Source organism: Xiphophorus maculatus, chromosome 9 (genome assembly GCF_002775205.1).
Source record: "Xiphophorus maculatus strain JP 163 A chromosome 9, X_maculatus-5.0-male, whole genome shotgun sequence".
NCBI lineage: Eukaryota > Metazoa > Chordata > Actinopteri > Cyprinodontiformes > Poeciliidae > Xiphophorus > Xiphophorus maculatus.
In genome coordinates this window covers 16,361,615-16,375,129 of record NC_036451.1, presented here as the reverse complement: position 1 = coordinate 16,375,129, position 13,515 = coordinate 16,361,615, and the positions used below count along the sequence as shown (strand labels likewise).

The following is a 13,515-nucleotide window of genomic DNA, read 5'->3' as shown; positions in this document are numbered from 1 at the left end:
CAGAGATGCACTCTACAAATCTGGCTTCATAAAAAAAAAGTGGCAAGAGAAACTCGTCGTCATGGAAAAACCTCTGTCCTGTTTGTGTTTTACCACATTTCATGTAGGGAATGTGGCAAGTGTGAAAGAAGGATCTGGTCAGATGAGACCAAAATTAAGCTTTCTGCGCTTTGTGCAAAATGCTGTAGAGCAACACTGAGCATCAGATGAAATATGATGGTGGCAGCATCATGCTGTGGGAGTCTTTTTTTTTTTTACTCAGCAGGGGCAGCAGGGGCAGTGAAATTGGTCACAGCTGAATACGAGTCCATCCTGGAAGAAAACTTCTTTTTACGGTTGCGAAAGAATTGTTCATCTTCCAATATGAAACTAACTACGCATTCAGCCACGGCTATAGAGGAATGGTTTCGATAAAAGCAGTTCAGTGCGTTAGAATTACTCAATGAAAGAAAAACAATGGCAAAAATGCAGTCTCTTCGTGTGAACAAAATAATGAGCAATTATAACCGCAGATAGCTCAACAGTATTGACTCAGGAATTAAATGCACGCCGCACTTTTCATACTGTTTATGAAAAGCGCAGCAATACGTAAAGAGGGTGCGCATAATTACACAAAGCCCTGTATAAATATGGATAGCTATTACAAATACTGTTCTGACGCCGTTTATTCAGACGCTTTTACTTCTGAAGCCGTTTTTGCTGAGACTTTTTATTCTGACACCGTTCACTCGAAGGTCTGTTGGCTTTTTGTCTGACATCAGGCGCCATTTGTTCTAAATGTGTGAAGATGTATTCGTAAGACCTGAGGATGTCCTAAAATATACGACGTAAAAATTAATGCTTTTATTAAACAGGACAGTTTTGAGTACGTTTTTTATTTTTATTTTTTAAAGGTGGACCGTAGGAATGGCGTAACCATGGAAACGCCTCATGCAAATGACCGTAATACGTGCCAGGGATGGCAGGAAAAAAAAAAAGAGGAACCGAAATGAGAAGCAAACTATCTGGGGAACCAAATCGGGTTAGATTAGGAGAGCGACAGGGTGTAAAAAAAAAAAAAAAAATGTGGCGGATATCTGTGTGACTCAAAGGCCACCTGCTCCTCAGTCACTCGCTCCGAGATTTACCTCCAGCTCGGACTTTTCTGGTAAACTCAAACTTATTTCCCTCAGTACTCGTCGCTTTCGGCGCAGCTCATGGCGGAAGCGGCAGCTCAGCTGTAAATCCGGACTGCAGCTTCTTTTGTTCGTTCTTGTTTCAAGTTAACACTTTTGTCTTATTGCGTTAACATGTGTTTATTTCCCCTGACTTCTTGCTCTTTAGTGTTTTACAGGCGGGTTTTCATAAACTCTTAAGTTTTTCTGGCTGCGTATATTTACAGTTCTCTACGTGCTGCCAGGTACAGTGTCTTCTGTGAACTCAACGCATGCAATCTAACCTGTGCCTGTGTCTGGATTTTTGTTGCGAAGGGTGAAAAAAAAACAACAACAAAAAAAGCTGGATTAGAAGATAGGAAAAAATGAACATCAGCAGTCTCGGTGAAGAAGGGTTGAACAAGCTGTCAAAGATGCTGGACAACTCCAGTTGCGGATGGAGGCAGCTGGCCAACGCGGCCACTGAGCACCCGCAATTCCGCTGCAGGTGAGAGATCCTGAAGGCATCGTGAGTCAGCAGCCTCTTATGATCAAAACATTTCACCAAAAACCCGTCTTTCTGTCATCTTCTTCTATAACATCTGTTCCTTTATTTTCGAGGGCGTTGCCGCTCCAGGTCTGCGGACCCTGGTCATCTTTCTACTGAATTCTGTCTTCGCAGTGAAACGGAGCTGACCAGCTGCTCCATTCAGGTGCTGGACGCTGCAGGCAGTCCTGCCCGCACATTCCTGGCATGGTTAGCGGATCGTGGCTGCTCCACTGACTTCCTCCAGCACTATCTGAGGAAGATGGACCACCAGGAAGCTCTGCAGTTCCTCACCACCGCAGGTAAAACGGAGAGGGCAGGCGGTTCACTCAAGATCTTTTGGACATTTTGACAACCACAAACTTAACACATTCCATTGGAATATTTAGAGATTTGTTGTTATGTGATAAAGACTTACAAAGTAGTGTAAATAGAAGTGGAACAGACATATTTTGCACAGATAAAAATCAAAAAAGTTCAACATCCATTTGTACTCAGCCAGGTCGAGCAGGGTTATGTTATAAAACATCTCACCCATGAATTAATCATCTAAAAATGTAGCGAGTGTGGTACAATTGTAAACCTGTGACTTATAGATTGGGGAGAAATATTGAGTCTTGGGGAAATCATAATTTGTTGGCACAACAACTATTATTTGTTATATTGACCTTAATCTGAAAAGTGAAAGAAAGCCAGAAGAATTCCCCTCTGCAGACGCTTACATTTTTCTCAATTTGAGCTTTTTTGAAACCAAAATTGTGCAAGCATTTTTGCTCTGTTGCAAAGAGACAGTTCTACAAAGAATTGACTCTAAGGAGCTTTTTAGATTCTTATTTGTGGAAAAAAATAGCATTTGTTTGTGATACTAGTGCAAAAAAAGTCATACTATCACAAAAGTGGATAAGATCTACTGCTGGTTAATGCTCCTAATATTTTCCTTCCTTGCCATCCTGCTCATTGTGTGTTGTGGCAAGATAACCAATAGCCAAATGTATCTCTGTTTTATTTATCTATCTATCTATCTATCTATCTATCTATCTATCTATCTATCTATCTATCTATCTATCTATCTATCTATCTATCTATCTATCTATCTATCTATCTATCTATCTATCTATCTATCTATCTATCTATCTATCTATCTATCTATCTATCTATCTATCTATCTATCTATCTATCTATCTATCTATCTATCTATATATATATATATATATATATACATATAAAGATTTCTTTTAGACATTTCCTAGAAAGTAGATCAAAATCCTTTCTGCACCAGAGCTTTTTTAAAGCCAGGGGATCAACATTTCTCCCCTAAGTATTTGTGGAAAAATACTTTCAGTTTCAAGCCCAATGTCTTTTGCCTTCTTTTTTTTAGAGTAAACTTTCTTAAATTTACAAACTAATCTTATTGAGTTATTATTGACTTCCAGAGTGAAACAACATAAAGAGAAAATGTTTTAGATCCTGTGCTCCTTTATAGTTTGTGAAATTTGACTTTTAGACTTGCTTCATCAAACCACTTACAAGTTACTACATGCTATGCGTAATGGTGTGTTTAACTAGCTTATGCTGGAACATGTCTTAATAGAAATAGTGTGTTCCTTCTCGTAATCCTCGCTGTTCATGTTGTGTGCTACTGTTTAGTGTCGGAGCAGATTAAGATCACAGTCCAGCCACAGTCTCAACAGGCTCCTCTGGGGAGCAGGGTGGTTCTGACATGCAGGGCTGCTGGACCTTCTGGATTCAGCTACCAGTGGTTCAAAGGCAAAGATGAGGTCAGAGCAATGGCTTCTAAATCCTCTTTATAACTCATTTGTTTCTTGTTTTCATCTAAGTCTTTGTGGATTATTTTCTTGCTTTAGATTTTACATGAGACAGGAAGTTTGCCAGAGTTGGTCCTTTGCCCTTTGGGTCCAGCCCACCAGGGTCACTACATCTGCAGGATCAGCTATGGAGAAAATTGGACCTTCTCCACGTGGGCTCGTATTCAACTGCTTCACTCTGCAGGTTCCAGCCCAGGTATGCCTTCCTTTTACTTCCTGCTTTTCCCGCCTTTGCCCCATCTCGCGGCATGTGGTGCATTGTGATGGAAAACAACTGTCGTGGCAGGCTGCAGCAGTATGTTTCCAGTAAGTGGACTGCGAATCAGTCAGCAGCCCAGCTCCCAAGCAGCATCTGAAGGGGATGTTTTGGTCCTGAAGTGCAGAGCAGAGGCTAACCCCCCTCCCCAGTATGAGTGGTATCACAACAAAATGCCCATGTCTCAACAAAAAGCATGCTCCCTCAGGGTAAGTTCATTTAGAAAACCAACAATGAGATAAAGTTTAATTATTGCGCATGAATGCTTCTCAGCTGGACAACAAAGAGCAGGTTTTTAGAACTATAGTTCCTTGCAAAAGTATTAATACTCGTTGAGCTGTTATGTTACAAATGAATGTTGAAAGTTGGGACACTTAGTTATTGGAAATTTTACTTACAGAGGCCGAGTTTTCCATGCGTATGACACAATTTTTTGTGAGATATGATTTAAATGACTGAAAAACAGTTATTTTCAGTCTGTGAAGTAAAATGTTTTTATTGACTGAATTAATTGGTGCATCAATAATACCAATACAAACCCAGGTTAACCTTTTTGTAATAATTAACGATCCTGGATATGTTTCATAACTGGAACGAACTGGAATTATCTTGTAATAATATTTTTAAAAAAAAGGTTTAACTGGTTTAAAATCCTTGTTTTTAAAATAAGGAAAGCTTAGCCACGGTAAATTAGAAATCGGTTTGTAGTTGTTAAGAAACAAAAGCTACCTAAAAAGCACTGAGAATAACCATTATCTGAAGGAAATCATTTTCAATGTTCAGCAAATGTTTTTTAATTTAAAAAAAGTCAAGGAATATTTTAAAGCATAATTCAGCTTTTGGGTATAAGTTCACAGCTTTAGTTGTGTTCAGAACCTAGAGCAACATTTAGGGCAAAATTCTCATGCTGAGTCTGAGCTTTAAGTTTGCTACCTATTTTGTTTTAGACAGCAAACTGTCTACATTTCGAACTAGTGGATATATTGGTGGGTAAAAAGTTTAGCTTAGTTGTCAGAAACTTTGTTTCTGTTACTTGAAATTAGTTTGGAAAAACCAAAATATTTTCCAAGTTTTGTAGCTCTAATACTAACTTTTGTGAAAGACTTGATAGTTGTTAATGGATTTTTCTCCATTTTCTTGAGGCTTTCAAATTGTTTCTTTTTACCTGTTTAGTTATGTTATTTGTCCAAGGTGGTTTTGGTTTTGGACTGATTGTCTGGGGCAATAGCAAAAACTTTCCAGACTAAAGTCACGCAATGGTTTTGTTTCTGTATGAGCTTGTTTCTGTAAGTTGTTACTGTTTCCTAGATCCCATGTGTGACCACAGAGCACAGAGGGGAGTACAGATGCAAGGTCTTCAATTTGTATCATGAGGCCTGGAGCGACACCGCAACAGTGACAATTGGTGAGGCATCATAAATATTCCTTTCTCTCATCTATCACTTATATTACAAAACTCCAATGATTATTATGATTGAGTGATTTCAACAAAATACTGTTGTCGTCAAGTAGTGCAATGAATATCTGACATTACACATGTTCAGCTTCACACTGAATTTCAACCATTTTGTAACAGCTAGCTCTTCCTGTTTTGTCACACAGGCCCGAGTTCAGTCACAGATGCCTCCTGGGTAGAAGTTGATCGGGGGTTTGGTATGTTGCACTTTCTGCTAGAATATTGAGGGGGAAATATAGGAACTACTGTACATCAGTAATATACTGTACTTCCTCTGCCCTTCATTATACCGTTATTCCTGTTCTCATGTTCTGTTTGTCAAAACTGTAACACAGATATTGGTATGCATCTTTCCTTTTTTTTATGTCAGCAGAGTCTCAGGAAGTCCAGAGGTCGACGACCAGATCAGGAGTAAATCCAGTACAGCAGATGGCCTGTCCTCCCCCAGCAACCAAGAATTTCTCTGGTTAGTTTTACGCAAACTACACAGAGTATCTCCACATTAAAAGTTGTGGGTTTCATGGGTCCACAATCATATTCTACTCAGCTACAGACAAAGTTGCTCTCCTGATTGGCAACATGCACTACCACTACCACCAGCAGCTGAGTGCTCCCATTTCTGACGTCCATGAGCTGACCAACCTGCTCAGGCAGATGGACTTTAAAGTGGTCTCCCTGCTGGACCTCAACTGCCAGGAGATGAACAGCGCTGTTAGTGAGTTCCTGCTGCTGCTCGACAAGGGCGTTTACGGTGAGTCCGCTTATTTCTCTTCATGCGGCAATGGATGTTTAGAAAGTCTGTGTCCAGCTAAATAAAATGTGGGATGAGGTTGTTTTTTTTTTCAAAACAAGATTAATTTAAAAGTAAAACTCATTGTTTATTTGAACTGTGTTAGGAAAATTATCCTCCTGTTCATTTACTCATGAGTTTATTTTACAAGTTATGTTTTCATATTATTCTTTCATATTATTCTTTTCATATTATTACTCTCATATTATTCTTCTTTTTATATTTACTTAACTTCTCTTTTCTTTTGTAGTATATTATTAACTTTGTTTAGGATGTTTGCTTGGAAGCTAAAAACATTAAACATTCATGTGTTATTAGTTCCATCTGTAACTGATTAGTTGTGGTCAGCCACATGCCCTTATAAGGGCATGTCCATAGGAGGTTCCAGAATGTAAAGACGGTTGGTCAATTCTCTGTGTGACTGTGTGAAGAAGCCCAACCTCCTTTTTCTATACAATAAAGAGAAATGCAAAGAAAGAACTGGCAGAATTGAGTCCAGACAGTGTTTGACAGCGATTCGTCGCGTCTGTTCTCAATTCTCCTATTCTGCAGAAAAGAAATTAAAAGAAACCTAATCTCTGTCTCTGGCTGATTCTTTGCAGGTTATGACAAAATAAACCTATCAAACTGTGTTTTGGTTTGTTTATTTATTTTTTTTTTTACATGGATTGATAATACAACAGACAGCTGCAATGATCTACAAAAGAAGAATTAGTTGGAATTTAATATGGATTTTCTCTATTTAACACCTGGTGAAAAGTGTAAATACGAAATCAAAAATACAAATACATCTCCACCTGTATTTAATTAAATATTCACAAGCAAGTTGCACCTCAACCATTGTATTTTTGTAGGCATCAACAAACATCTGGCTGAATGGAAACTGTACCAGTTCTTGGTAAAACTGCTACAGTTTATTTAAAATGTTTGGTAGAAATTTGAACGTAGACCCCAAAATTTTTACTGCTTTAAGGTTGGTCCCAGAACGTTAATGCCTGCTTATTCATTTGTTTTTATGAATATGAATAGATCATTTTTGTTATTTTGGTCGAATTAAAGAATTCTTGAAAATAACAGCCAATGTCCTCATTCACTATCCCACCAGCTCTATGCTATGCACCATTAGCACTAGTAGTGAAACTGTCCCACAGCATGATACTACCACCACTGTGCTCGACAGGTTGTACAAAGTCCTTCGGTTCCAAAGCCTCGCCTTCAGTCCTCCAATCACTTTTTTTCTTCAAGTAATTCTTACAAAGCAGAAACCCAAATCATTCAAAGCACCCCAGAATCACGGCAAAAATTCAGCACCATCATTCCCCATCAAAAATAACTACTCAACCCTACCCTAACCCATAAATAAGCTAAAGGCTAAAATGACTGTGACATCCATATCTACGATAATTGTATGTAAACTTTTTAACTAAGCTCCATGTTTTTGATATTGTTCTCTACTTCTACAGGGCTGCTGTATTTTGCCGGTCATGGCTATGAGAACTATGGCAACAGTTTCATGGTTCCTATTGATGCTCCGGCTTCCTACACATCGAAACACTGCTTGTGTGTGCAGAACATATTGACCAGGATGCAAGAGAAAAAGACTGGACTCAATGTCTTCCTGTTGGACATGTGTCGCAAAAGGTATGCCTTAGGTTAGTCATTAAAGTATGTGTGTATGCCATGCAGCTTATTTTCAAAATCCCATCTTTTCCTAGAAACCCAAACGATGGGTTGATCGTACAACCGGGAATACTGAAAGTCACAGCCAACATAGTGTTTGGTTATGCCACGTAAGCTGCTGGTTTTGATCTCTTGTTCTGACCCAAAATTGTTGTCTGTTTTTTAGCGTGTTTTTCTTATCATTCTTGTGTGTAATTTACCATGTGTAGATGTGTTGATGCTGAAGCATATGAGGTAAAGAGAGAAGATGTGTCAAATGGAATCTTTATCAGCTTTCTCAAACGGCACGTGTGTGAGGATGAGAAGGTCACCGTGATGCTGGACAAAGTCGCTGAAGGTAGAGCTCTGTCAGTCAACACTGCTTGCACATTGCAGATCTTATGCTACAAAATAGTAATAATAGTGTAATATGTAGTGTTATCTGATATCTGATGTTTTTGCAAACACACTTAGACCAAGACTGTTCCTCATGACATTACATTGATCTGATATTGATTTGTACCCTGCAGGTATTGATCCTTTAGAGGTTAAACCACATCTAAATACATGTTTTATGACTATAAATCACTAATAACAAACTTTATTTTGTTATTGGTATGTCTTTGGTCAATGCATACCAAACTAGGCAAATTAAGTTATTATCCTTTGTCCTTTGTTTCAAATGAATGCAGTAGGTCTTCCTGTTGCATATTGGTGACCTAGTGAAAGACTTCTGCAAATCCTCTAATTCTTGCTCGATCTTTGTGATAATAATGTTCCTCTAATGTGTCCATAATAAGTGCATCATGTTATCTCAATGGGTGGACTTCTGTATTCTAGTTAGTGCTGAGTCATAGGAGGCAGAAATCAGACAGACAGAATTAGGGGTCAGAACTAAGCAAGAGTTAACCCTGTTCCATAAAAAGTGAGGCCAGATGTTGTTTTAAAATTCACTGCAAATTTCTGGGTTTTCTCTAGAGTTCCAAATTACGTTAGTTTAGTTTTCATGGACCTCATAGAGAGATAATGTAACTTAATTTACAAAAGGTTTGAGTCAAAATGCTGTTGCATTCAAAAATCCATCCATAAAAATCAGTCAAAGCCTCTACCTGAAAGGAGAACCTTAAAGCTGGGTCGAACAGATGCTGCATCTAAATTTCCCCTTTGCTCTTGAGCTTAATGTTTAGAACCACAGGTCCAGGTACCCGGTACCTGGTTCAGACCAGGCTGGGCGTGAGGTGTTTTAGCAATTTACATAAGGCTGTTTCTGCCAATTTTTCCCTCTTCAAACGCTCCTGAGAGTTAAGATAAGTATTTAAAAACGTGTGCAAAAGATTTTTTTTAACATTCAAAAACAGAGTTTGTTAAAGCGAGACCTTTAATCAGTTAATGCTAGTTTGTTCTTGGTTATTTACTCTATTAAGCATTAAGAATTTTAAATTGAAGTCTCCGTATTATCATTCTGAGAAAAAATAATTATAAAATATATTATTCTCTTGTTCCTTTCAATAAAGTGGGCAATTAGAATTTATTGAATAATTAATAATTAGTCTCATCTAATAGTATATTTTATTATCTAGACTAACATGCACATACTTAGTTAAGATTCTTATCAATTATAAATACACTGTTTTTGTGAGGCTCTTTCTAATTTATAATAATAATACTAATAATGATGATATATTCAATATGTTAATCATATATTGTGAATTAAAAACTTTTAGCAAGGCTTATAGGATCTTTGTCTCACTCAGGTTAATCTAGATATAAATTCTAATCTTCCTGTGTCCTACTGTTGGTGGTGAGATATAGATTTTCATTTTATTCAAACTTGATGATTCTTTCCAGACATGGGTCGCTGTGCGATTACAAGAGGAAGGCAGGCTCTGGAGCTGCGCAGCAACCTGTCTGAGCGGCGTTCCCTCACAGACCGCATACAGCCAATGGACAGTTCTGCCTCCGATTCGGCTCGGAATCTGCAGTGGGCCATCGCTCATGGTAAAAAATTGAAAAACTCATCTGATTAAATGCTACTAAAGTTACTCATTATACTTTTAGATCAGCTAATTTTAGGATGTTTTTGTTTTACCAGTTCTGCCTGAGAGTAGCTCCCTCAATTTTGACTGCGGTGTGAAGGTCCAGCTTGGGTTTGCGGCAGAATTCTCCAACATCATGGTCATCTACACTCGGATACTTGAGAAACCTGCAGAAATAGACTCCTGCAGCGCTCAGCTTACAGACTTCCCACAGGTGTGCTCTCCTGGGGTGACTTATTTTGATCCAAGATTTTTTATGCACTTTAAAATGAAGCTAAATTAACACCAAACTATATGTTATTTGCATCAAGTTTCAGTGATATGATAAAAAGCATCAAAACCAGTGGGTATTAGGAAGATGCCACCTTTAGTAATGTAATGTCCTCCATTTCTATTTTCATGGAAGTTTTTTTTTCCAGTTTGATGCTTAAATCCTGCTTTAAAGGTTTTTTTTTTTTATAAATGTTTGCACTTCTTTTTAACCAGTAAAAGGATCCTGCCTTGCTGGTAGAGCCTGTTAATATTAATGAATTATTGTCAAAAAGAGGTTAATGAATAAGACTTTGCGGAGACAGATGCAGGGTAACTTGAAAGGAGTTTTATAGTTTATATTTCCCTCCGGATGTTTTTTTCATTCTGACAGAGACCTGCTGACCTGCCCAGAATGCCCCCTAATTACACATTAAATTCATCAGGTTATTTTTATGAGCATCTTTTTTCTCTCTCTTGTACGGTACTGACTGTAAAGTGAATCATTTTATGAACTTCCTTGTTGCCCTTTAACAGCAGTTCTTGTTACCTTGTGTTGGATTTTTTTCCCCCTATCTTCTATAAACCTCAATTTTGTAAAGTTAGTAACCAGAGCAGCAAAGAGTACGCTCCAAAAGCTTATTGTATCTTAATAAACTGTTACTAAACATCCATCCTCTAGACATACTGACCACTCAAAGTAATTTATAGTAAAGCAGATGTTAGTACTCTTTTCAGTCCAAAGCCATTTTGGTGTTGCTTCTGCCAAATACAATTTTATCTTGGGCCACAAAACCCTAAATTACCTTTTTAAAGTAATTAGCTTATCATGGTAAACAAATAATCATAAAGTTTTTATAGTTGAATTAAAAAAAACCCACACTTTTATTTCTGCTGTTGGTTTTTCTGAGCAAGATAAGAATTTTGATATGACCGCCACAAACTTAAAATTACACACATTGGTTCTGCTGATTTAAGGTTTGATTTTATTTAATATTTCATACTAATATATTAAGCATCCCAGAAAAACAACATTAAACTGTTTTTAAATGACAGAAGAATGACTCTGTGAAGAATGTGTATAGACAGAGTTTTGTAACATCATTCTTCTTAAAATCAGTAAAACCAAAACAAAAATCATTTGGCTAATCTTAGATCTTTAAAGACTTGATGTGTATCTTTAAGATGCGCAAACACTGGGTTAGGAGTTTCACAATGTTTTTAATTTTCCTTTCACAGGAAGTGGACATTGACCTGAAGAAGAGTAACCAGGAGACTCTGGTTGAAGCCGGCTGTTTGCTGCTGATTAAGGAGGAACTCCCCTCACTGGAGGAGCGCAGTCTTTACACACGCATCCGCAGTCTGCAGAGACTCAAGGTCAGACACCTGTTTATGTTTATATATCTTGATGAAAACATTAAAATGTCTACTTTGAAAAGTAATCTGCAGCAGCTTTTTTTCAGCCTTGAATTTAGTTATACATTACTTTCAAGGACCCGGACGTTCTCATCATCTTTAAATGTTGACTTAATCAATTTGTTATCCAGGCTTTCCTTGGACAATGGCTATGTTTTATTCATTTAAATAAAGAAAAGCCTGATATTTTTGACATACAGGTTGTGGTAAAGGGCCTTAAGATCTAATTTAAATTTGGATCTTTGCTAAATTATTTGTTAAAAACCCAGCCAGGGACTGGAGTTGCAAATTAGCAAACTATTGTATACTCCTTGTGCAGAACATTTGTTGTACTCTATGTCCATTAAGTTTATTGTCTCTGTTAAATAAAATACTTCGAAAATGTATTATGCTTAAAAATTGCAAAATTGTTGCAAGTTTTAAGCATAATACATAATAAATTTATTAAAAAATTGGATGACTCAAGACTTTTGCACAACAGTGTGACATTTTAAAATTTACATTCATTGTGTAAAGTGAAAAAATCAATAATTTAATATAGACACACAATAATTACATAAATGATATAATGTTGATGCAAAATTAGAAGTGCCTGTCCCAGAATGATTCTTCTCAGAAAGACAGACAAACCGCTAAAGATTTTTGTTTGAGTAATTTCACAAAGTTATTCTATCTTTTTGCCTCTTACCTAAAGAAGACATTTTGCTTTTTCATTGAACTCACAGAGGGACCTCACCTTCACCGTCTGCCTTCACTACACGTATTCCAACATGGATGAAGAGGTAGTGGAGCGGCTGCCAGTCACGGTGGGCAAACCTTTGGTCTCCAAACTGAATCTCCACGAATCTCGAACGTCTAGCAGCTGCTCTGCCATCCTGGGCCCCAGCCTCGACTCCTTCAACTACCCGGAGAGCTCCTCCTTTGCCTCCATCGATTCTCCGTCAAACACGTGGCCACACTATGGAGACACTGGCAGCGCAGTTTCCCAATCTGACTCTCTGACTTTTTCCAGGGGTGCCAACCTACCAGAGGAGAGTGACAGTCCTGGAGAATTGGATTCACGTCAACCACTGACTGCCAGCAAAAGCTTGCCCCACAGCCAAGTCAATGAAATTAACTACAAATTTAGTGACATGTACAACCTCCATTCTTTATAAGCATCTTACTCTAGGGCATTATTTCCATGTTTTTCTATGCAAATTAACATTTCAAACTATTTAAGACTGAGTTTTTTTTACATCTAAATATAAAAAATATGAAATGTATGAAACAGACTGTGAGTAAAAGATAAATATTATCTTTGTGTATGGTGTTAATCTACATATATATATTTTTGTCATTTAGTTAATGTGTTTATTTAGTTGATATTTTGTGCTAACAGAAATGTACTTCCCCTCTTTTGTTATAAGTCTGTTCTTATTTGTATGATACTACACATGTAGTATCATTACTGATACTACTGATTTAAAGATCAAATTAAACAATTAAAATGTAGTATGACTTCATCTGGTTTGTTTAGTTTATCATCATTTTACAAGCTTCTTATGCATTTTGATTGGAAGTTGCGTGTGATGTTGTTGCATACCCTTTTTGTTGCAGAGACAAAACCAGGTTCATAACGCATACAGTAATGTATATAAAATAATTCAGTACTACGCATACCAACTGAGACCTATTGGAAAAATGAGAAGCTGAAAGAGTTTATTATTTTAGTTAGCTGGTTGGCAATAAACTTTATGGTTGCATTACCGCCACCTGCTGATATTGTATATGGGTCAAAATGTCTTTTATACTACATTATCATATTATATTAATTAACTTTGTTTACAAATAAAACTAATTAAAATCTGTATATTTTTCCTTTTTTTTTATTAAATTACTCCAACATTAATCTCCTTTCTATCTCATATTTTCTACAAATTAAAATAACGCTCTATCGTTTCATTTTCTCCACAGTATTGATAATTTCCTGTATTATGTTGCTGTATTCTAAACAGTGAGCTGTTGAGTGCAGTGTATCCAAATCTTAATCTAACTAAAAGTTTCCCCTCTTTTCTTTTTCTCTTTCCTACTCTTTTGAATCCTATCCTTTGTTGTCTTCATCCCATTCTTTCTGCCACAATTTTGGCTTATTTATACCTTTCGCT

General features: G+C 37.1%; 1 protein-coding gene across 2 annotated transcripts; it reads left to right on the top strand.

The window, feature by feature from the left end:
* The first annotated feature begins 935 nt into the window (after positions 1-935).
* On the top strand, positions 936-13,239 carry LOC102232994 (mucosa-associated lymphoid tissue lymphoma translocation protein 1-like). 2 transcript variants are annotated; one of them, XM_023339133.1, is made up of 17 exons: positions 936-1,147; positions 1,470-1,641; positions 1,816-1,982; positions 3,328-3,458; positions 3,546-3,702; positions 3,793-3,971; positions 5,071-5,167; positions 5,365-5,415; positions 5,592-5,684; positions 5,766-5,969; positions 7,472-7,649; positions 7,724-7,798; positions 7,898-8,025; positions 9,516-9,665; positions 9,760-9,917; positions 11,192-11,329; positions 12,094-13,239. In XM_023339133.1, exons 2-17 carry the CDS (start codon positions 1,520-1,522, stop codon positions 12,523-12,525), a joined length of 2,460 nt encoding a protein of 819 aa, XP_023194901.1. In that variant the 5' UTR covers positions 936-1,147; positions 1,470-1,519; the 3' UTR covers positions 12,526-13,239. The 2 variants fall into 2 exon arrangements, with proteins under 2 accessions (XP_023194901.1, XP_023194899.1); XM_023339131.1 differs by having other exon boundaries at positions 5,589-5,684.
* The last annotated feature ends 276 nt before the right edge of the window (positions 13,240-13,515 follow it).